This window comes from Musa acuminata, chromosome BXJ1-9, assembly GCF_036884655.1.
Source record: "Musa acuminata AAA Group cultivar baxijiao chromosome BXJ1-9, Cavendish_Baxijiao_AAA, whole genome shotgun sequence".
In the NCBI taxonomy this organism is placed as follows: domain Eukaryota; kingdom Viridiplantae; phylum Streptophyta; class Magnoliopsida; order Zingiberales; family Musaceae; genus Musa; species Musa acuminata.
This window is the reverse complement of record NC_088335.1, coordinates 42,150,403-42,175,036: the sequence shown is the minus strand read 5'-3', so window position 1 is coordinate 42,175,036 and position 24,634 is coordinate 42,150,403. Positions and strand designations below refer to the sequence as shown.

General features: G+C 35.3%; 2 protein-coding genes and 1 long non-coding RNA gene across 3 annotated transcripts; 1 reads left to right on the top strand and 2 right to left on the bottom strand.

Annotated features, from left to right (window-relative positions):
• Positions 1-1,193: 1,193 nt before the first annotated feature.
• On the top strand, positions 1,194-11,914 carry LOC103998940 (uncharacterized). The gene is made up of 13 exons (XM_065083701.1): positions 1,194-1,315; positions 1,446-1,508; positions 1,586-1,756; positions 2,239-2,370; positions 3,736-3,875; positions 4,476-4,562; positions 5,546-5,671; positions 8,165-8,320; positions 8,533-8,595; positions 9,035-9,136; positions 10,681-10,851; positions 10,930-11,009; positions 11,343-11,914. Exons 1-13 carry the CDS (start codon positions 1,285-1,287, stop codon positions 11,398-11,400), a joined length of 1,380 nt encoding a protein of 459 aa, XP_064939773.1. The 5' UTR covers positions 1,194-1,284; the 3' UTR covers positions 11,401-11,914.
• A 2,548-nt stretch (positions 11,915-14,462) lies between these two features.
• LOC135594122 (glutathione reductase, chloroplastic-like) lies at positions 14,463-19,710 on the bottom strand. The gene is made up of 6 exons (XM_065084539.1): positions 19,670-19,710; positions 19,200-19,284; positions 18,946-19,116; positions 18,725-18,865; positions 18,464-18,526; positions 14,463-14,932 (listed from the first exon to the last, which is right to left on the bottom strand). Exons 1-5 carry the CDS (start codon positions 19,708-19,710, stop codon positions 18,491-18,493), a joined length of 474 nt encoding a protein of 157 aa, XP_064940611.1. The 3' UTR covers positions 14,463-14,932; positions 18,464-18,490.
• Positions 19,711-20,465: 755 nt separating this feature from the next.
• LOC108951235 (uncharacterized) lies at positions 20,466-22,044 on the bottom strand. The gene is made up of 5 exons (XR_010480069.1): positions 21,704-22,044; positions 21,368-21,514; positions 21,191-21,258; positions 20,901-20,954; positions 20,466-20,818 (listed from the first exon to the last, which is right to left on the bottom strand). It is a non-coding gene; the product is annotated as an uncharacterized LOC108951235 (long non-coding RNA).
• Between the last annotated feature and the right edge of the window lie 2,590 nt (positions 22,045-24,634).

Sequence of the window (24,634 nt, the reverse complement as noted above, 5' to 3'; positions counted from 1 at the left end):
AGGTCGAATCAGTGTTGGAGGTCACGGGCTCTGACGATGCGGGCCCCACGCGCCGGCACGACTCGGCTCGGATGGTTAAATCTTGGGTTAAGCAATCGGTTGTCGCTTTGCTCTTTTATCATCGACCTTTATCTATCCTGGATCCTCTCCAAAGAGATCCGACTTCCGACTAGAATCAGACGGTTTACCATACCCAAATCACAACTAACGGACAGATGAGCGTCTATTTTTCAAGAAGGATTGGAGAGAATCTACAAACCTTCGTTCCTCAAAGTCGTCGTCGTCGCGGTCTCGGTTGAGACAACGCCTCCATGTGTATGTTGACGGGGGGAACGGAAAGGGTGCGGTGGCGGTCGGCTGACGCGGACGTGGGACCCGACGACCCTCACGAGTCGCAACGCAGTTGACGCGGTGGGACCGGGTAGCGTGTATGAACTCGTGGTTGTGTCGAATATTAGGAAAATTGTCATACAACTCTCCAAACTTATAATATAGTACGCAATTCCCTATAATAATTATTGGATAATCCCTTAAATCAACTGCAATTAGTGAGCTTTAACATGTGTTTTCTTTTTCTTTCACATCCTAATCTTTCTAATTTTCATTACACATAATCCCTTTGCCGATTTAATATGCATGGAGCTAAAATTGCCCAATTTCACATAGCTCAGTGGAGGGTGTCACTCTCAAAGATGTCCACAATATGAGAGTCAAAAGTGATGTGCGGATGGCTAAAATTTCTCATTCTTGTCTTTCTTATGATGGAATTAATTATTTAATTTAATCAATTAATATTATAATAAGTGATATAATAAATATTTTGATTGTAGACTTAAACCATTACTGGGATTAATTTTTCATTTCATAATGTGTTACTACCATTTATTTTGGATACTTTCTCAATTTTACTTAAATTTTGAGACTATAAATATCCTATGACACGTGTGATTTGGTAGGCATCCACATTGGATTTTCATGTAATTATATATATAATTAACTGACAATTATAATATTATATTTATAAATTTTGGATCTTTTATATATATATATATATATATATATATATATTATAAATGGACACGCAATAACCAACCTTATATAGACCACTGGCTAATCCGACGGTTTTCACGTACTTTAAGATTCGTATTACAACCCGTTAAACCTAGCTACATTAGCGGGTTCATTACGTCCCTCCGAACTCCAAGTTTCTACGAGACGCCGCACACTTCGAGAACCCGTCCGCCCCTTCTCCCGGAGGACGAAAACCCTCCGTTTGTTCCTGCCATGGCATCCGATGCTTCCGCAGCCCTGTCAGGTACAGCATTTCTTCGTTAAGAATCGGGACAAGCCAACCCTTTCTTCCTATTCTCTTCTCGTCTTCTTTTTCTCCATCCGTCTTCTGTTTTATTGATTCGTTTTGGTCGATCCTCTTCTTCCGGATGCAGTGAGGAAAAAAGTTCAGAAGTTTCTTGATGCCGCTCGCTCTGGGAACCTCGATCTCTTCAAGAGTTAGTGTCTTGATCGTCGTTCTTTCTTTCGATTCTTGGTTTGGCTTGTTTCCCGAATGTTCTTGTTGCGACTTTAGAGCTGGCGAAGCAGCTAGACGAGGGGAAGGGGCTGGCGACAACGGTGGCTGACGTGAAGGACGCGAATAAGAGGACTGCGCTGCACTTCGCGGCGAGGGAGGGGAGGACTGAAGTGTGTAAGTACTTGCTGGAGGAGTTGAAGGTCGATGTCGACGTGAGGGATGACGATGGTATGCATCTGAAAGCTAATGTAGCAGAAGTTGGATATCCCTGTTAAAGAGTGATTAAAATTCTGATAAACCTTGATTTTGGAGTTGTGAACATGATGAAGAAACTGGCTTTCTTATGAGCTTCTTAGTCATTGAATCGTGGACCTTAATACAGTGTTTATGATTGTATGCATTTAGCATGTTATACTTGGCTTGACTAACTTTTTTCCTTTTGCTAAAATCATGTCGTCGACCGACCTGCCTGCAAACTTCAGTTTTCGTAAGCATAATATTCTTTTTGTTGAATATTATTTCTTATACTTTTGTTGTTATTAGAAAATCTTATGTCAGATGTTTCTTCCTTTTAAAATCTTCATTTCGTACATGTTTTTTCTCATATAGGTTAATATATTTGACTGCATAACAAATTTATTTTATCTTGTTGGTTGGATGACCGAAAGGAGCATCTGGTGCTAGAACTGTAATTTTTTTTTTGCTTACAGGCGAGACTCCTCTTATTCATGCTTCTCGTCAAGGACATAATCTTACAGCAAAATATCTACTTGAACAAGGGGCAGACCCTTCTGCTTCCAGTGACTTAGGAGCCACTCCTCTTCACCATGCTGCTGGAACAGGTGAACTCCAACTTTATGGTCAAAGATTTAAATGTGCTTCTCTGGAGTTCTGTTAGCCTCCATATTTATTAGCATGAAAATTTATTGTCGTGTTTTGTTATAATGAGTTGTTCTTATATGTTGGAGATATTCCAAGCTGTAAAATCAGTGCGACCAAATTTTCAAGTATGTCTTTTTCCTGTTTTAGAGCGCTAAGCACTCTATCCTCTGGGGGAAAAAACATGATATTCACTTCTTCTATGTGATATATGACTGATTTTTGAAGTCCTTTTACGATAGACTAACAAGCTTTGATAATCTGCAATGTACAAGTGTTACAGACTTATTCTCGGTCTGAGATAGCTTTTGCTTTGGTAGTCTTCTGTTACTTTATTGTACAGAAATTTGTAGTTGATGGTAAGTTGGTTACTGCTAATTCTCTGAGTTTTTGCATTAAAAATTGTGGTGGATAGATGGTGAATGTTGCTAATTTCATGTGAACAGAAGCAGAACATGGCTTATTAAACTTATTTTGAGGAATGCTATCAGTTGGTTGAGACATTTGATTATAGATTTCATCCTTTAGATCTCTTTTTAACTAAAGTTTAGCTAGGCTGGTAGTTAACCTAAAAGTCGCTTTATTTGCTCTTTGAAGGAATGCAGCATTTTTTTTGTTAATTTAATTGATAAAACTGGAGGCTGGATAATGGATTTTAGTTTTCCTGCATATCAAGTTTTCCCTTGTTATGTACTGGTCCATATGCTAAAATGCATGGGCCCCATCCAAACTGGGAAAACCTAAGTGCTTCAGCAGGTTTGGTAGTAACTCTTCAAGTTTCAGCTCAGTATCAATGGATATTTTAATTTAGTTTTAGCCCCATATGAGTTTCAGTGCCAATTTGATGTTTGAAGCTTGATATGATTTGATAAATATTCTAAGAGCATATTTTGTTAGGGTTGCGTTAGGCATTCAGGAGGGTTGGTATTTGTTCTGAGGCAGATGCAAATTTGGGTCAGGTTGACCCTTTTCTTACCTAAACAACCAAACAAATCATTTCGTAAACAACCTTACCTACTACTAGGTTTGGCTGAGCAGGTCCACGTCAACTCCAAGTTGCAGCAGTTAAAACTTATATAGCTTCTTTAACCTGATTACTTCTTTGTTTCTTGTGGTCTTTTGTGTTTAGGCTGAGTTTTTCTTATCTAAGCAACCAAATAATTCATCTACACAATCTAAGGCCTACTACTAGTTTGATGCGAGGAGGTTCATGTCAAGTCCAAGTCAAGTTTCAGCTACCAGAACTTATATAGCTTCTTTAACATGATTACATCATTATTTCTTATGGTCCAACATATTTCCTATCTTATTGGATTGGATATATGCAGGGAACATTGAGCTTTTGAACCTCTTATTCTCAAAAGGAGTTAATGTGGAATCACAAAGTGATGCTGGTACCCCTTTGATTTGGGCTGCTGGACATGGGCAGGAAGAATCAGTGCAATTTTTGTTAGAACATCATGCTAATGTAAGTTGTGCTTATGCTAGTTAAGCACTTCCAAATTTTACGTTTTTTTGGTAGATCCAATGAGCAATGTTTAGTTTATATTACCTAGATTTTCACCTTGGCTTCATATTTTGCAGCTGCTTCTCACAAACACTGATGTTCGTTGAGTTTGTCTTATCTAAGTTTTCATGATAAATAAACCTTTTTAATGAAAAAATCTTGTAAGTTATAGGTTAAACATCAATTTTGTCGTCACTATTGGACTGATGGCTTTGATAAACCATGATAAGGTTTCACTACTAGAATTCTATTTTTTTTCAGCTTTTTGTCCAGTATAACTTACAGTGTTTGCTGAAAAACTCGTATTGCCAATGTCGTGCATATTTATTTAGCTAGACTTACTGTCGAAAGCTGTAGTTTTTAGTCGATGACCTCATTGTGGTTTTTATTTATCTATCAAAAAGAAACTATGTTGAGTCCTTCCTACGTGATTAAACATAGAATCTTGTCGGAATCACCTCTTAACGTCTCCTTTTTCACCTTCTTCCTCTTTGTTGTTATTCTGCACGCGTCCACATTAATGAACTCATGATATGCTGTGATTTAATGCAAATTCTGTAGGCCAATGCTGAAACTGATGACAATATCACTCCACTATTATCAGCTGTAGCAGCTGGATCACTTCCATGCTTGGAATTGCTACTTCAGGTATAATCTTGTGGTGTTTCTTTTTTGTGGTTGTTTAAATGTTTGGTTGTATGCATATATAAAATTAGTATATTACTTTATTGGTTACTTTTTGAATATATCTTGTGGTATGTGGTTTATTGTAAATTATAGTATTTACTGGTCAACCATATTTTCAGGTGATTTTTATGAACTTCACATGATATAGTTCTAGTTTTTGTTGCTTGTACTTATATCATTGACTGCCCTTGTTATATCTCTTTGCAAAAAGAAATCGGTTAGTTTCACAATAGACAGTGGCATTTGTGGGAAGCAAAAGCCACAGAAGACTTGGTTAGAAGTAGTGTCAAGGGTTTGATGCTCCAAGGATTGTAGTTGGATGAAACCTGAAGGACATGGTGGGGAATTACTTGTGCAGAACACAAGGTTCCAAGTTCAGGTGACATGGAAGATGCAATAGTAAAATGATTTGATGAGAATTCACAGTAAAAGGGATGAAAATTTGAACTTAAGGTGTATCTGTTGGAGTTAAAAACAAGGTATGCTAGGCTAGACATATGATCAGGATTTAATGGATCTAGGATTGTAAGAGGATGAAATACATGGTGTGAAACAACTTACACACCTGTGGTTATAAGTTTAGATGGCTTTTGGATGTGCCAATCGCTTACTAAAATCATATGGTGGACATACTGAGCTATGCCGGCTTTCAAAAAATTGAAAAAGGAAGCACAAAAAGATCAGCAAGCTGTGATGTCCAAATTATTTGGATTTAGCCCAGCTGAGGGCGATATTATTCATCATTAAATCATCTTTATGTCTAATAAAGTTATCATAGATTTCATCCACCTTTCCTCGGACATGGCTCAAACACATCCTTCTGTGTTGTATCAAATTAACACAATTCTTTGGAAGTAGCATGTATTTTTCTTCCAGTGTATAGCATTTGTAACAAAAATATACTTTATCTGGTGAGACTGTGACTTATGTTTTTATCCGTGTAGGCAGGTGCTAATCCAAATGCCAGTGCAGGAGGAGCAACTCCGTTGCATGTTGCTGCTGATAACGGAAGTAGAGAAATTGTCAGTTGCTTAATAAGAGCTGGAGGAGATCCTAATCTATGTGATGATGTAAACTCTTGCAAGTCATTTTGTTTATGCTTGAAGCTGACTTGTTGTTTATCAATATCTTATTATTGGATTGTGAATGTGCCCGACTGTCCATGTTAGAGAAGTGGGTTTCTGCTTTAGCTCTCAGTGCACATGAATTGGGATGTTATGCTTAATATGGAAATTGGAATAATGGCATTAAGAAAAAAATCTTTTGCAAATTATGATTCAATTTCTATTGAAATTGACCATATCATGTTTTAGTCTCTATCAAGGTTTGCCATACCGAAGCGTACCCCCCGTACCGGGCGGTACATACCGGTCCGACAGGTTATCGGTATGCGGACCGTCCCGTACCGCTACAGTGCTATAGTATAAAATAAAAAATTATTCGGTATACCAGGGTGCACCGCTCGGTACGCCCTGATGTATCGCCCGGTACACCGGTACCATACCATACCGAGCCCGGGTAGAAACGTCGGTATGGTACGGTAAAGCGAACCTTGGTCTCTATTATCTCAGCATATCTTCCTCTACTGAACCACAAAAACAGGATTATTGTATAAATTTTGTCTTAACATTTTTTGAGGTACAAGATGTATAAGTCTTGACCTTTTCGGAGAATTGTTTTTCTTGCAGACCGGAGAAAGCGAGATAATGCTGATTTTCATGACAAGGTTACTTTGTGATGCAGGGACTGATATGTAGTGTTTTACTTAAATTAGAAACAATTTTATTATTTTCTTTACGCTCTTGATGGTAATAAAGGCATAAAATTCTATCTGGACTTGTTTTCATATCTTAGTAGATGTTATAGTATGGGATTTCAAAATTGATTATTATCTGATAATTTTAGGACACATAAGGGCTTGTAGTGTCTGGTGTAAAGTGTAAACTAGATGGGTTGTTGGAATAACAGATATAGGCTCTCTTTCGTTTATTAAATGGTGTGACTATGCAATGGAACCAAAGGTTTGAAATCTTCTAACCTTTGATTGATTATCAGACCCTAGAGTGATGCATTCTGTTCCTATTTTCTTTGAAATTATCCTTTCTTTTAATAATTTTCTTCTTGCACCCTTGATCTTAAACTCTGCAGTTGTTCCTCTATGATTATAGAAAACCCCAAATCCTTAATATCGCCTTGCAGCCTGTTCTTAAAAGTAAGGTCTTCAATTTCGAATAATACCGTCCATATCGGGCGGTATGTATCGGTCCGTCAGCAGACCGGTACACTGACCGATCGCTACTGGGCACATATATGTATATATGTATATGTATATATGTATATATGTATATGTATATATGTATATATGTATATGTACATATATATATATGTATATGTACATATATATATACATATATGTACACTGACCGATCGTGGGGTGATGTCACTGAGGCAACGTTGTCTCGGCGATGTCACCCCACATGGGGAGAAGATAGGTGACGTTGCAGATTTTTTACTTTATATATATATATATATATATATATATATCGTTTGGTATATAGTACCATACCGTACCGAGCGAATCTCATAACTCTGGCATGGTATGATATTTTAATCATTGCTTAAAAGTCTTATTAATTGTATTTTCTAATTATCTGGGTTTTAATCTCAAAATGTTTTGGATTTATTCTTTTCTTTTGCTCTTCTTGAGGCAAGGATTAGTTGTCATATCTGATAAACAGGAATCATGCTGCTGAAGCTAGCCTTTGGTTGTTGGAACTGTTGCACGATTGGCTTCTTGCTTTCTTTTGTTTTAAAGGAGCCATGATGTCAACTCCAGGCATCTTTCCACATGAAAGGAATGAATTTGATATACTCCAGGTATATTCATTTTAGTTAGTTTAGTGATTTTATCTTCTTTATTAGAGTACAAAGTGTGAGCTTATTTAGTTACTGGGATTCAACCTGCTCAAGATCTCTGAAGTAAACCATTTTGTAGAATCCCTGTAACTAAATAAGCTCACACTTTCTACTCTAATAAAGAAGACAAAATCACTAAACTAACTAAAATGAATATAGACAAAATCACTAAACTATTCTTCATCAACATATTACTCAAGTATATCATTTTGTACAAGTTTCAGTTGGATTAGTCATTTCTTCTCTCTTTTCTAGTCCTCTGTTCCAGTTTAATAAATTGAATGAACCTCATAATCTAATCCTCTGGCTCTAGGTAAGGCTGTCCTGCAGTTGACTAGAATGTGTAAAATTCAAATGCTCTGAGACTTTGCTGACATTTTTAACTAGTAACTATTAAGGAAGTAGATAGTTTGTCTCTTCATGACTGCATTGCTACTGGTGATATCAATTTCTTTTGTGTGGCAATATCGTTTTTCTGTCTTTTCCTTTGGATATGTCTTGAGCTTATATGTACAAGAGACTTGTTTAATGGAATCAACTAGTGATCCTGGTCAGTTTAACTGCTTAATTTGGCAGCAAAGTTTTAATGGTTAGCTGCTTTGTGAAACAAAAGCATATTGCAACTAGATTTTCTACTTTTGTTGCAGGATGGTTTAAAGCCAATACAAGTTGCTGCTTTGAGGGATATCAGAGATGTTGTTGAAGTTCTTTTGCCATTAACATCTCCAGTTCCAAACGTTTCAAACTGGAGCACAGATGGATTAATTGAATTCATGCAGTCTGCTGAAGCAAGCAAGGAACAGGTTTCTGAATGATGGGCCCTAGTCATCTAGTAGTAGAAGAAATTTGTTTCCTTCTCACTTATGCATGTACTCATGCATAAAACTAGATATAGTTAGCATATGTCTTTGCTGTTAAGTTTCAAGATTGACAGCTTTGTAGGTTTTTAGTTCACTTTTGTGTTTGCATGTGGCTGTTTACTTTTATCCATTAATGGACTAATGTGAACTGACAGGCCAGTAGAAGAGAAGCTGACTTGCCAAGGAGTGCCATTTTGCATAAAACAGAGATGGTTGAGGTGTCACTCTTGCTCTTGGATTTCATTTTCTATCTTATGGTTGTTGTCAGTACCCTGTGAGAAATTTTTTTAATCAGCCTGTAACAAGTAGCAACTTTAGATATAATATAATTGTTATCTATCCCAGTTACATTACAATTGAAATTGGAATTTCAGTTTTATCTATTCTTAGAAATGTTAATATCTTGTTTCCTACAATGTCTCCTCAGTCAAGGGACCCCTTTATTCTTACACTAGGCATCTCTGCCGTGACTATCTGCTAAAAAATTCTCACTTTGGTAGTCTAAAACCAATAATCACTAATTTGTTAAGCCTTAATTGGTGGTATGTGTGGTTTACCATAAGAGATCTAAAAAAGAAATAGGTGCTCTAGTGTATCAGATTGTCATTGTTCAACTATCTTGTTAAAACACTTCAAATGCTCATTTCAATTATGCAGGTAACTCCTGAATCCAAAAAGAGATCTATGGAAGCCAAGTCACGAGGTGATGATGCCTTCAGGAAAAAGGACTACCAGATGGCAGTAGATGCTTACACCCAGGTAATTCCTTGGGCTGGATTAAGATATTGACCAACAACTACAAGTTCAAATGGTTCTTTTATGGATTTGCATATACTAACCTAGGAGGAATAAATGTATTTCTATCAACTGAGTCTCTAGTTGATAACATATCTCTGATGCTGCAAAAAATTTTTGTTGATGACACTTACTCTCCCACCACATCCAAAGTGACAAGAGATCACATCTGTTACCACATATCTAATGCTGAATGCAAATTGGAAAGAAGAATTGTGATTGATAATAGGGTGGTGGCCAAAGGCATGAATCTGAATCCTTTGTTTGATCTTTTCTATATTTAGGTTGAAGCATTTATTTTGGGTGGGTGTCTGTGCTGTTCAATTACTTAGAGTTTTAATAAAATTTCATTAATCCAAATTTCACTTAATTTTTTACCATTTTAGTTTATGTAACGTTTGAATGAGATTTTTTTTCATCTTTAATAAGCTAAGACAAACATCTGATGAGTCACCTTTTCAATGTCATCCTGTTATTTAAAGTAATGCTTGGCTTTTTTTAATTATATTGAACATTCAATTGTAGATGACTTCAATTGAGATTTATATTGAACAGTTTTAATCGGAAGCATGTTTATCACAATCCCTTGTCTTTGGTTTTTGATAAAACAATTGGTCTCTATTTATCATTACAGTCAAGGTATCTATGATTGCTACAGAAAATACTCTCTAGAAAGAAACAAAGAAAACTAGTTCTGAGTCTTTGCTAGATATAGCTCTAGATTTATTGTAATTTATGATGTATTTTGTCTTCTTGGTTTGTTTCAGGTTGGCTGTAGTTTTGTCATGTTATACTGAATTCAGATATTTGGATCCTAGGTTTGGTTTAAATTTAATTTGTCAATTGAATTTGGTTTATGTGATTTTGACCCGTGATGTGTCAATGTTGATGGGCTAAAAAATTGTTGGATTTTAACCAGCAAATATGGTGATATAAAAGGTAGATGAATGCACAAGAGGAAGCACAAAATTCTGAGAATGTTTACAATTCAAACAACATTATCCTCCTGGGTCTGAAAAAAGACAATTATAGGGGTAAATACAATTAGAAATGTGCAGGTAAATAAAGTATACTGGACACCAGCTATATGTGTCTGTGTAAGCTCAGATCCTTAAAGTTGCAGTTCTTAAGCCACTTTGCCATGATGAACTTTGACAGATAAATTGTAGTTACTCAATCTGTGATCTTATGTCGTTCTAGTGGCTAAACTGGGTTTCTGGTTGTCACCTGAAGTAAGATTCTTATTAGAGTTATAGTCCATGATATTTAATGTGTGATGCACATTCAAATTTTTTTTTTAATGAATAAATGATATCTCAATGTCATAGTATTACTTGGTTGTCACTAGTTCAACTTCTGTTAATGTAAATAGCAATTCATTAAATCATCTCCAGCTTGTCCACCCATTGGACTAAAGCTTAGACTGCCATCCTGATCTCATACTAATCATCTCACTGAAATTATTCATACTATCCTGTGGAATTGTAACATATATAATTATAATTCAGGCTATTGATCTGGACCCAAATGAAGCTGCTTTGCTATCAAATAGAAGCCTCTGCTGGATACGTCTTGGACAAGGCGAACAGGCCTTGGCTGATGCTAGGGCTTGCAGAGCGCTGAGGCCAGACTGGGCCAAAGCTTGCTACAGGGAAGGTGCAGCACTACGTCTATTACAAGTATGGTCTCTTCTTCAGATATTTGGTTGAATAAAATACTTCTGTAATGAGCTTATTATTTCCCTTTTTCTTTATCAGAGTTTTGATGAAGCAGCAAGTGCCTTTTATGAGGGAGTGAAGCTTGATCCTGAGAACAAGGAGCTTGTAGATGCTTTCAGGTATAGATATAATGTAAACCATGAATTCCATTATCAGTTTGTAATTGCATGCACGGGAAGAAAGGATAAATAGTGCTCTGTTTTTTCGGTTGAAACCTTAGAACAAACTAGAATGAACTATTCAAATTTGTTATATGAATAAACCACTATTTTGTCCATGAGTTACTCTGAATTGAGGCTATGCTGTAAAACGAATGCTCTGTGTTTGCATTGGCATTAACAATTGACATGCCGAGTCACTTGGTGATCATAATACTCCAAATATGCTTTGAGTACCAGATTTTGTTAATCATAATTGTTTATTAATTTCACTCTTTCCTCTTATTTCAATAGGGAGACTGTTGAAGCTGGACGAAGATTTCATGGAACTGAACAGCAACAAAAACAATAGCTTAAATTGTTTGGCGGGGGCTCAAGATCCCTGTATATTTTACCGAAAAGTACTAATCATTGTCTAAAAGCAACTGTTGTGCCCGTCTTTGACCCAGAGAAAGTGTAAATAGGATTTTGGTGAGCCCAAATTTTCAGACCATTTGCATGATTAATGCTTCCTTTTTCGCTTAATATTGTTAGAAAACCATGTTGCTCCCAGAGGGATGGTGGGGCGTGTATCGGTGGGCAGACTAATTCGGTATTCAAGCATGCGACTGTCAAAATCAACAACTGCTATGGGTACTAAAAATTGCTGTTGCAAACTTGGGTACTTTTTCTCGTCACCTTGTTGGTGGTGTTGTATTTTTTGTTTTGGTTTGTTGCAGCAAACATGCGGATGCAACTGATGAAAAGTGTGCTGTTCGTCCATCAGACGAGTGCTTGTGCCAATGGTTTCTTGACGTTCATTTCCGTGTTGAAGGTATAAAATTAAGTTGGGGGTATTCTTGATTTATGCCCTTTTTGATATTTAAGTCAGTTTTGGATTTGGATGGTTCAGCGGTTCTCAATTTGTGTGGAATGTACTCGGGGAGTACCCTTTTATAGTATGTTTTGAGAAGTAGATAGTTATAGTGAATGGTTATGTCACTCGAGCCATGCAATAATTAGTTTGACTTAGTCGAGATGATAGTTGAGATGATGAGATGTTGATCACATATCGTTTACGTGGCTTCGAGCTGTTGGCGTATTGGCCACATGGTGTTGTGTTGTTGAATCGTGTGATGGATGCCTACGAGCCATGTGGTGTCAAGGTGTTGGCCACGTTTTGCCTGTGTCATTTCCATATCCTTAGTCCCCTCGCTTCTAGGTTGTATAGTACGAGTTGCCTTTGTCATTTCCATATTCTTAACCCCCATCGCTTCTAGGTTACATAGTACATGTTGCCTGTGTCGTTTCTATATCCTTAGTACCCTCGCTTCTAGGTTACATAGTACGTGTTGCCTATGTCATTTTCATATCCTTAGTCCCCTCGCTTCTAGGTTGCATAGTCGATGTTGCAAAAACACTTTCATGAGTAATTGGTTGGATGTCGTTGATTTGTGTGTCCGATCATTTCGATTGTGCGTCAGTTATTTCCGCTGCATATCATCCATTTACATGTTTGATGGATACGTCGGTTATTTCAGTTGTACATCATCCATTTACATGTTTGATGGATACGACGACACGTAATCAAAAGATCGAACATGTATTTGATGATATGTAATAGAAACGACTGAACATGCAAATGAACGACACAGAATCTAAACGATCGAATGTGCATATCGACGACACTTAGTCAACTGCTTATGAAAGTTATGTATCCTAGATCACTTCTTGACTCAATCTCTCTACTCTCGAGCAAATCGAGAAGTGAGAGGCAGGCTAATGATACGAAATCGATAATCTGATCGACACCTCAACACCATGTAGTAGGCAACACGTCGACAACTCGAGGCCACATAGACAATACGTGATTGACACCTCAGCACCTCACAAGTGGTAGGCGTCCAATGCACGATCGATAGCATAGCCGACATGGATCACCCATGATAGTTGAAGCCATGTAAAACATTACGTGGTCGACACCTCAGCACCTCAACTAAGTTAGACTAATTAATGTGCATCTCGGATTATGCGCACCATGATATCATGACTCAAATATATCTCGAGAGTGACATGCAACCGTTCTTATAACCGTTTGACAATCTCGGAAGTAACAATTCTCGTAGCCCACTATAAAAGGCGTGTGTTCCACATGTATTGAGAACTCCCTTTGAGAGCTCATCCAAGTCGTTGGAACCCAAAATCCACATGGTTTAGTTTCGTACGTGTTCGATACCTTTGGAGGTCAGAAAGAAGTAAAATTTGCTGTGAGACTAACAACACAAGAAGGAACTTGAGTTCACTCCAAAACCGCTTCCACATCAAAATTTACACCAATTTATTTTGCTCTCGCCGCTGTTCGTTGCAAAACGATGTGTGTCTGTGCTGTATAGGCGATCGTGATCATACTATTCGTTATTCCAATTCTATGTTGCCTCGCGGGAGGTTTGCAGTATGCGATCGTATTGTTCTTTATTTCTCGTTTCATTTGTGGGAGTTATTGCGATAGTGCGATTGTTTGGATGATAGATTGTTAATATTTGATGTGCAAGATTTTGTGGCTTAAGTCGATGTGGTTATTTGATTCCATTTTGGTTGGTTCGCTGCCACAAGAAAATGTGTCCTCATAATATAGTTGTCGATCGAGTTAGCGTGCCACAGCTGCAATCCTCAACGATGCCGCAGAATATAGTAGTCGATCGCATTCTCTTGCGAGTCTGCGAGTATCTTTTTTGGTGCAATTGCATGACAAGAATGTTTTGTTCAATCATCACATAATATTATTATTCATAGTATATGCCGATTGAGAAAATATTTGTTCTCAGGGCTAAACACGTACTGCCACAACGATGGAAAAGACAAATCATCAGAAAAGATCTGCTATGTCAGTCAAAAACAAAATAAAAAACATTCTCCTCTACACAATACCTTACCCAATAGAGTACTGATATTATAAATACTTGTTAAAATTAACATAATACACTTATTAGATCCTTATAAGTCAAACTTAATCTTTGTCCACTTCCGATGTAAGACTAATTGGGGTATCACAATCACCCACACTCAATTAGCTTGACGTCATCGTCAAAACCCAACATAACCCATATCGAACCCTAACATAGTACATGTGAGGTTTAGCCTAGTGGTGGCTTCATACCGTGATGAGTTCTCTGACTCTATCCACGAGTAACTCTTTCTTACTTGAGCCATCTCACCCTGTTTAAATACTATGTCAGCTCTAATACCAAATGTCACGATCCGAGCCTGATGAGCTAATTAGCCAATAACTCTGTTTGATCCAAATCACTGACAAAAATACTTAAACTGGAATTAACATAATACACTCATCATCATACCCCTATAAGCCAAACTTAATATTTTTACCCACTTTCGATGTACTAATTAGAGTGTCAGAGAGAAATAAGCTCGATGTCATAAAGAAATATAAATCATTGGTAGATTTCCTCAGTGTAATTTGATTAGACTACTTTTTACATATGATCTGTTCAAGCATCAAGAGATGGTTTAAAATAAATACACGAATACTTCGATCAAAAATGACCCGGTTACATCGTTCAGAATTAACTTGCTATTCATATACTACTGTATTCTACACCCTTTGCAGGGATGAGCCTCGAGTGGCATGTCTTGTAGTCTTCCGTGAAAACTGAACATCAAGCACTTCCTACGAGAAGTTAATCTTTTGCCAAGTCTAGATGAAGAGGAAGCAATCCTATGTAGTACACTATCGCCATCAATCCAGAAAAGATCAGTGAAGTACTTATGCAGCATCAAAAAGGTTTACACCAGTAATGATCACTGCAAACGCTCCATTGCTGCACAATTCCTGCCTGATTGTGAGACTCACTGCTGCATAACGCTTCCTGGCCGTAGAAGCTGCAGCACTGTATTTTATTTGGTTTATATTCTGAAGAATCAAAATTTCAAAGTAAAAAAATCACATCCATCAAAAATATGCAGCTAGTGGATGTTGCAAGTTCATTGTCACATGAATCTAGCTTATTTAATAAGTTAATGCACACATGAAAAGTTTGAAGGTAAAAGGTTATGTTAGGTGACTGACAACTAACGTAAAATTATGTTAGATCTCATGAACATAGATCTTAATCGATTTCAGTATAAAGTTAATCTCATGAAAGTGACGCGAGACACCTTCATTTTTTGGGTGCTCCGAATTACAAACGGTGGGCTAGGAGGTCGCCCAGAAATAGACCATCACATCAACACTTGGACATGGTGTAAAGTAAGCAAGGGTTATCTCATTGCTTTGGATCAATGAGAGTAAAAAAAATTAGTCCAAGAACAAAGGATTAAGTAAGCAACTTGGAATATAAGAATACTTTTATAAAAGAGATTAGAATTGATAAACACTATGATAAGAAGAAGAATAAATATTATTTGATTACAAGAGACTAAGTGGGTAGGGAAAAATTTTAGAGAGATTAATAATAATGGATTTAAAATTTAGTATATTGAAAAAATTAAACATAGAAATAATGTAAGAATTGTTGTTGATAAGAATGTTAACAATAATGTTGCAGATGTGAAAAGATTTGAAGATAGAACTATAGTTTTAAAATTTGTCAAAGGACAAGATATTTTGAATGTCATTTGTACTTATACCCCTCAAGTTGGATTAGATGATCAAACAAAAAATTTTTTTTGGAAAGCTTAGATGATATCATTTAATAAATACCTATAACTTAAAAACTTACAATTGAAGGAGATTTGAATGGACATGTAAGGAAAATATATGATAAATAAAGAGGTGTGCATGGGCGCTTTGGTTATGGGGAGAGAAGTGAAAATGATGGTATGATTTTGAATTTTACAATTTTGCATGATCTTATAATTATAAATACTCATTTAAAAAAGAGAGAAACATTTGGTTACTTATACAGTGTAATCCCAATTATAGTCGGATACCTTTTTCTCACTAGAAAAGTAAATAAAATTATACATAAGAATTACAAAGTTATATTTAGAGAGAGTTTGACGAATCAACATAGGTTGATTGTATTAGATATTTATAGAAAATGAAAGAAAAAAAAGATAATAGAAAATTTTACTAGGACTAGATTATGAAACTTTAAAGATGATAATGTACGAATTTTTAACAATAGGATAAAAAGAGAGGCAATTTGGAGCTTGAATGGAGATAATGTTAATATTATTTAGACTATGATGACTAATAAAATTAAGAGCTTAACAAAAGAGATCTTTGGTGAAATTAAAGATAAAGGTGTAGCTTTAATAGAGAATTGGTGGTAGCGTGAGGAAGTTCAAAAAATAATTTTTATTAAAAGATCATGTTTTAATAATCAATAATATTGTAAAAATGAGGAGACATTTAAAATATATAAAAAAATCTAAAAAAGAAGCTAAGAAACGATTAGTATGACAAGATATAAAATTTATGATAATTTTTTTAATAAATTAAGTATTAAAGATGATGAAAATGATATATATTGAATTACTAAATATAGAGAAATAAAGTGTAAGGATTTAGATAATATTAAATGCATTAAAGATGAAGATTAAATAATATTTGTTATTGATAATGAAATCAAGAAAAGATGAAAAAAAATATTTTTATAAATTATTTAATGAACATTCCACATATGACTTAACTTTAACAATAAATAATAGTTATAGATTTAATAAGCATTAATTTATTTAAAAAATTAGAACTAGTGAAGTAAAAGATGCCTTAAAAAAGCTGAAAATATCAAAGGTGTGGGACGTGATGGTATCGTTATTGAGGTTTTGAAAAGTTTATATGACAAAAAATAGCTAGGTTAATTAGAGTTTAAGAAAGATACATGAAAAAAAAATAAAAAATTAATGTCAATTTATAAAAATAAAGGTGACATTCAAAACTATTCTAATTATAGAGGAATAAATATCATGAGCCATATTATAGAACTTTGAGAATGTTATTGAAAGTATGATAAGGTTTGAAACAAATATCATTGAAAATCAATTTGGTTTTATGCTTAGAAGATCGAAGCTATTTATTTATTAAAATGATAAATGAAAAGTATAGAAAGAAATAAAAATATTTGCATATAATTTTTATTGACCTAAAGAAAACATATGATAAAATTTCTAGGGATTTATTATTGATGTTACTAAAGATATGTATGATAATGTAACTAGTATTATTATAACTATAGGGAGCATATCTAGTGAGTTCTCTATTAGTATATGATTATATCAAATATCCGTATTAAGTCCTTATCTTTTCATATCGATAATGAATGAACTTACTAATCCTTTACAGGATAGACCTCCTTTGTGTATATTATTTGTTGATAATATTGTCTTAGTTGATAAGAGCCTAAATGAAATTAATTATAAACTTGAGTTATGGAGGCAATTCTTAGAAACTAAATGTTTTAAATTAAGTATCACAGACTTAATATAAGAGATGCAATTTTAGTAATACTAGGAATAGGTAGGATTGTATAGTTAAGTTAGATGGATAAGACGTTCTTTAAGTAAAAGTCTTATGTATCTTCGATCAATTATTTAACAATATAGAGAGATTGATAAGCATATTATTCATAGAGTAAAAATAGAACGATTAAAATGGTGAGAGGCGCTAAGCATCTTGTGTGATTACTAGATACATTTGAGATTAAAAGAAAATTTTTATAAGACAATCGTGAGACCAACAATATTTTATGGTTTATGTGTGGAACAATTAAAAAATGATATATACAAAAAATTTATTATCGATATGAGAATGTTGAAATGGATGTGTCGAGTTACTAAGAAAGTTTAAAAAAATATTTTTATTTGTGAACAACTAGATATTACATCGATAGAGGATGAGATGAGAGAGAAACGTTTAAAATGGTATGAATATATACTTAGGAGACCTATGGTTGTGATAATTAGAAGAGGTAAAATGATTAATATTAGTGATATGAGAAAAAACAAAGGAAGACTTAAAATAATCTTACTAGAAATTATAAATAAAGAATTAAATAGTCTAAACTTAACTAAACAAATAACTTTTATATATCATGGTTTGCAGTACCGGTCTGTATTGCCCGGTACGGGCGGTACGTACCGGTCCGACAGACTTTCGGTACGCGGACCATATGTTACCGTTCCGACACTATAGCAGTACTGTAGCACTGTAGAACTGCTACAGTACTCGACACGCCTGAATGTACCGTTCGGTACACCTATACCGTATCGTACCGGTACCGAGCCCAGATCGAAACTCCGGTACGATACGGTATTGCGAACCTTGTTATATATCTCAATGGGGACAAAAAAATCCATGTAGTCAACCCCAAATAATTAAGACTTACAACTTTATTGTTGTTGTATATATAAAAAGTTTGAAGAATATGCATGTTACTAAAGTTTGCTGCACACAGTAAAAAATTCTAATGACATACCTCATGAGATGACTCATGAGTTACTCATCAACTTTGTGATTTGATCTCAATGCCACTCTTCTCCTAGAAGTCATGCAAAAAAGGGAAAAAAATGATAAGCACTTAAGATATAAACAAAGAATAAAGAATTATAGAATAAATTCTCCATTACTATGTGAAATTTTATATGGCATGACGAAACTTGAAACAAAATTAAGCCATTCACTATGTTTATAATTTTACTTTCATAAAAGATAAATTCAAATTATAGACTCAACAAACCATGGCTAAGGAAGGACCCTTCCGGAATTTTCCAGTTTGACTCCTCATGGTGACAAGCTCCTCAGCAGATGTTGGATGAATTCCAACGGTGACATCAAAATCTGCTTTTGTCAATCCAGCTTTTACAGCTATAGCAATCCCCTGAAGTATATGAAATTTAAGCCTGCTAAGCTAAAAGCTAGAAGATACAAAGGGATGGAATTAAAGCAAAACAAAGAAACCTGTATAATCTCTGGTGAATCTTCCCCACACATGTGCACACCTAATACTGTATTTGTGTTTGCACACACAATAAGTTTCATAAACACCCAATCAGGCAGGCCAGAAAGCGTGGCCTTTAGAGGCCTGAAGTTGGCTGTGAAAATATCAACTTCACCACACTCTTGAACAGCCTGCACCATTTTCGGATATTAGAGGGGAAAGAATATCTAATGCACACTTCAAAGAACAGTTATGACAGCAGAATTTGTCTCACTTGCTCCTCGGTAAGACCAACTTGTCCAATTGGAGGCTGGGAAAATACAGCAGAGGGCACAGCTCTGTCATACACATGCAATCCACTGATAAGATATTATTTTGCACCGACAAACTACCCATTTAACTTTACATGCCCGAAAAGTAAAACATACTGTTAGTGAGAGTTGATTCACAGTCTCAAATGTAGAAGCATGAATTAACATGTCTCACAAGAACACGTCATGCAAACTTAAGCTGCAACAAACAAATGCTCATCATCCATTTGCACCTATGCTTTACTTGGTTGACTAAGTGCATGGACACTCTTCATATCATATATTACCCATCAAACTAAGGATATATTTCCTTAAACCCTAAAAATAGTTTTGCAATTTACCTAACATAGCACAGGAAGCACCTGATCATAAGAAATTGAAATCAAAAGGTGCCATGAGTTACTGCACCATAGACTAAAACATTTAACAATACCAGGCCACTGCTTGCAGTTGACAACCAGCAAATATGTTCATGACCTCGGGGCAGGTTCCACCTTATTAAATCTAGGAGGTTTATGGTTGTAAAAGGCAATCTTTGTAACACTCCATTCAAGTACATTAAAAGAAATAAAAAAGAAAGTTCTTTCCGATGGGGATAATTGTCAGCTTGTGGCAATGATGGACTTCACAAGCTAAGACAGAAGACATTATCGTACAGAATTACTTGTCAAAAAGGGTTGCCATAACATTTAAAAAACTGGTACTGTTAAAGCTGGTTACCATAACACTGAAATATGGAATTTTAAGCCTGAAACCAATTTAATTGCTTAGTTGTTATAGCTAATTTTTTAACACAAAATAGCAGGTTTATGCATCTTTTCCTCTTCGATGAATATAAATCTGTAAATCAAAATTGATTGTGTTCATCTTCTGTTGTAATTATTTCCATGTATTATTTAGAGGATTGTTATTTCTTACACAAGCTTCATCTATAAACCAGAGAGTAGATCCTACATTCCAAATAGCCTTTAGGTTGATAGTTGCCAATAAAATTTGGCAAAGTCCATCTTCCATGAAGCGTATATAAACTTTATTTTGCTGCAAACCTGACCCATAGTATCAGGAGGTTGAATAATGACATTCTGCAAAACTAAAGACAAAGAAAAACAACACATCAACTTCTATCATATGTGACGAGTAACGACAAAAAGTCAAGATAGTAGGTTGCAAAAGAAAATGATAATGATAAACAAATATTAGATTAGAGATGACTCTGGAGGCTCATTTAGAACAATTTAACTAGCTAGCTGACGTTGCTAGTGGAGATAATCTTGACAAAATGCTTATGCAAGAGAATACAGGGATTCTAAATATTCTCATCTTCTTGTAACATGCTTGTTTCACTAATCATAATCAGGCCATAGTTTACCAGACATCATTTCTTTCTAGAGCACTATCTACAAATTGCCCCTACAATGCTATAGATACAAATCTGTAATCTGGTTTTGTGGGTTCATTACCAAACACAGTTTCAGCAAATGCCCCTCCCTTCCATCAATGCAACAGGGGTCAAGTTCACTCTATCTGTAGCATCTCCAACAGCCCAAATGGAATCAACTGATGTTGGAGAGTATTCATCAACCTGAATCAAATTACTGTTTTCATACAAAGGCTATGAAGTACTTCTGAGACACAATAAATTAAGTTGGTGAATTCATATGTACCAATACTGCACCAATCTTTGCCAACTCTACTCCAACATCCTCCAGTCCCAAGTTCTGCATACATAAAGGAAAACCATACATAGCTATTCAACATTAGAAAGATCCAAAGTAATTAAGACTAGAGATGATAGTTATCTTTCACAAATGTATATAATGTATATAGGATAAAAGAAACAAAAGAAACTTGTGCTGGCACATCTGCCCCCTGATTCTTGCAAATCATGCATACAATATACTTAGTAGAAAGCAGACTGAAAAAATGAACAACACTACACGAATATAAATTTTACCTGGCTTTCAGAAGCAAAAGAATTGTGAAAACTTCCAGATTGTTATAACCACGATCGACAAAGTCACCCTGGCTTTGATGTAGGCAAATTTTGAACCATACATTCATATTGGTATTCTTGCATAATAACATACATAAAAAAAAATCTTCAATTTGCTTAAAATGAGAAGAACTTCACCATGAATATGTAATTTGTCTCAGGAACATGACCTCCAGTTTGAAAAAGTTTCATTAGATCATGAAACTGGCCATGGATGTCACCACAAACAGTCACAGGGCTATTAACCGGTTGTACATTTGACTCCTCAACAAGAGTCTCCTTAACCTGTTTACAATGAATATAATAGTCCAGAAAAATTTAAATTAAATTCTGACTTACAGAAACATAAAGTCTACCATTTACAGAAGACAGATTTAAGGATAAATTCCGATTCACGCGGACTCGCGAGAGTACAAATTGAATCAGACTCCTCAACTCTTTGCCGCAGAGAAAACCAAGCAAGGGTGCCCTTACGTATTCGCCTCTGGATGCTGCCCTTTCTTCACATTCGCGATCCACTGATCCAGTTCCTTTGCGGAGTCCTTCGTCGATTTGGGACGTCGTGTTTCGCCTACGACATGGCTCGACGAGGATTTAAGCCATGAGGATTTCGCCTGAGAATGCTCCGACACTCTCCCTCCCTGAGTAACCGCCGCGCCGGCATCTGCACCAGTAGAAGAAGAAATATCTTCTCCACCAACCGTTCCGTCCGCTGCCGGAGAGCTCCGACGAAGCACCCAGCCGTTTCAGATACGGGTGGAACGGCCCCGCTCTGCATCTCCTGTCGTCGCCCGCAACGGATCCAACGGCACCGTTCCACGCGTCCGTCTTCCCCCCCCCCCCCCCCCCCAACTTTTACACCTCCTCCACGTCATCGCTTGGCTCCTCGGGAAACCACCACCACCTGACCTTAAAGACTGCAACCTAAAAGTTCGATGCCGATGCAGTACTCAACTCACTGGTCATCCATCGGTCATCGGGTTACGTAATTTTAAATACTCGACGCCACATTAATCATATTTTTTATAATAATAATAATATTATTATTAAAATATATTGTCACTAAAAAATCGTAATTAAATTTTTTAAAAATCATAAATTAGTAATAATTTTATCACTAATATTATCACAAAAATTTTAGGTATTATTATTTTTTACTAAATAAGATATCATTACGGACCCATAAAGGTAACCAAACAATCCAAACTTTAAATCCAACTTATGCTCAAAAAATTCAAAAATGCGATCGACTAAAATGACAATGAAAGTAAATATGAGATAACTCATCAAATTGAACACCACATAGCAAACAATGCCTAAGTATCTATAATACCAAATGCAGCAATATAATGAGAAGTAGGTAGCTTTAAATATACCAAGTCACACTAGGAATAATAAATTGACTGTAGTCGGTTTGGGAGATTCTAAGTATCCACGATTCCAAGATTCTAAATATCCAAGATTAATTTTTGACACATAAGAATCCAAGATTCTAAGTATCCAAGAAACAATAAGTAAATGGATAATAACAGACATAAGAATCGACTTAATCAGAGTAATCTTATCGGCTTGAGATAGATAATTAGCTTACTAAGAACTAAGTTTCTATTGAACAATTTACACACAAGAATCAGAAGCTAAAGCAAACATACGATGAGGAGAGCTCATGGTTTATAGGTACTTAAAAGGGAATTTACCCTCCTTAATACTAAAGAACCCACAAATGGAAGACATAGTTTGCCTATTAGCATGATGAAATCTTTATATTTCCTAAGATTCATTCTTTGATTGATAAAATATTCATTGGCATGAAAGAGATCAATGATCATTCTATATTATTTTTTATTACCTCTAAAGCAAAAATATATATTATTTTTTATTAACTCTAAAGCAAAAAATTTATTCTTAAAATTAAAAAAGGATAAGTTTACCATTCTCAACAACCTTGGTAAGAAGATAAGTTAAGAACTGAGCCAGAGGCAGAGAGATAAGGGATTATCCTGTTTAAAACCCCTACCTACCTTAAAAAACTTAGATGATTTCTCATTAATTAAATAAGAAAATTTAGGAATAGAGATGCATAAATCCAATAAATGAACACCTCAGTAAAAGCATGCAAAGCTTTGAAAACAACATTTTATAAAAGCCTATTATAGTTTTTTTCTAAATCAACTTTAATAATGATAAAAGGATTTTTACCCTTACGAGCAAGAGAAAAATAGATTGCTCCATGACAATTAAATCAGGTGAGAAGGGTTTGATCCTATTAGCAAGCAAGGGTCAAAATGTGATAAATAATATTACATAAGGAGATAAGTTTATAATCCAGAATAGCATTAGGATTAGGACATTTAGAGAAAAAAAAAAATAAAAGTTTGAACCCAAAGTTAATGCAAAAATAGAAGTACAAAGGAAATGATTAATGGAGACCCACATAGAATTAGAAACTATGTTGAGATATGGTTTTCAAGTTTTATAAAAGTTATTATCAGAACCTAAGCTTTTATCATAACCCATAGACCTCACCGCATCCTAAATTTTACTATGCTTAATAAGCTTGACCAAACTGTTAAAATCTAGCCCATCACCTCCAAAGGATGTAGGCCAACACTAGTTAGAGGGAGGGGTAGAAGGGGCTAGTTTCATAAATAAATAAAAATTTTTATAAATTTATCCATAATGTCTTTTGACTGATTAACCGCAAAAGCATTAATCTTAATAGAAAGAATATGAATATGTCTATTCGAAGTAGTGATATTTATGATAGTAGTGAATATATCTGTCATCATTAGAAATTCACTTGGTTTTGACCAAGGCGATCACTAAAGACTAAGTTGCCTGAGGATAGCCTTGAAATGATTCTGTAAATAAATTAACTAATTACCTTCAACCTCATTTAGATTAGATCCAAACTAGTCTCCTTAATTTCAATTAAAGTAGTGTTAGCTTGAAGCTTAGATGCTTGCACATTAAGGTACCCAAAACATATCGAGTTTCAACAGGACAAACACCCCCTAAGGTACTTGACGTTATAAGTAATAGAGGCTACAAATATAGAGGAACATAGATGCCTAGACTAATTAGATTAAACCACATCATTAAACTTCTTATTTTTAATCTAAATGTTTTGAAATCTAAACAAATAATCCTTAAACCGCTTAGGATCAATATAAAAAACATAATCAAGCAATGTTTAAAACACATCCGAAATAGATGAATCATAAAAAAGTTGAATCTAATAGGGATGGGCAAAAGCCTAGTCTAATAAGACCAAAACTTGCAATAGATGTATTTTTTTTAGGCCAAAAGCCCCTAAGTCCAAAAGGCCAAGGAGAATAATTCTTTAGTTATATGATAGCATAAATACATTGAGAATGGTTAGAAAGCACATGGACCATGTTCGTA

Coding starts and splice junctions, on each gene's coding strand:
- LOC103998940 (XM_065083701.1), top strand. CDS start 1,285: ATGGCATCCGATGCTTCCGCAGCCCTGTCAG. Junction 3,876..4,475: donor TGTTAGAACATCATGCTAAT/GTAAGTTGTGCT, acceptor CAAATTCTGTAG/GCCAATGCTGAAACTGATGA. Junction 9,137..10,680: donor CAGTAGATGCTTACACCCAG/GTAATTCCTTGG, acceptor ATTATAATTCAG/GCTATTGATCTGGACCCAAA.
- LOC135594122 (XM_065084539.1), bottom strand. CDS start 19,710: ATGAACATATTTGCTGGTTGTCAACTGCAAGCAGTGGCCTG. Junction 19,285..19,669: donor CAACTGCAAGCAGTGGCCTG/GTATTGTTAAAT, acceptor ATATCTTATCAG/TGGATTGCATGTGTATGACA. Junction 18,527..18,724: donor AGGGTCCTTCCTTAGCCATG/GTTTGTTGAGTC, acceptor CATGACTTCTAG/GAGAAGAGTGGCATTGAGAT.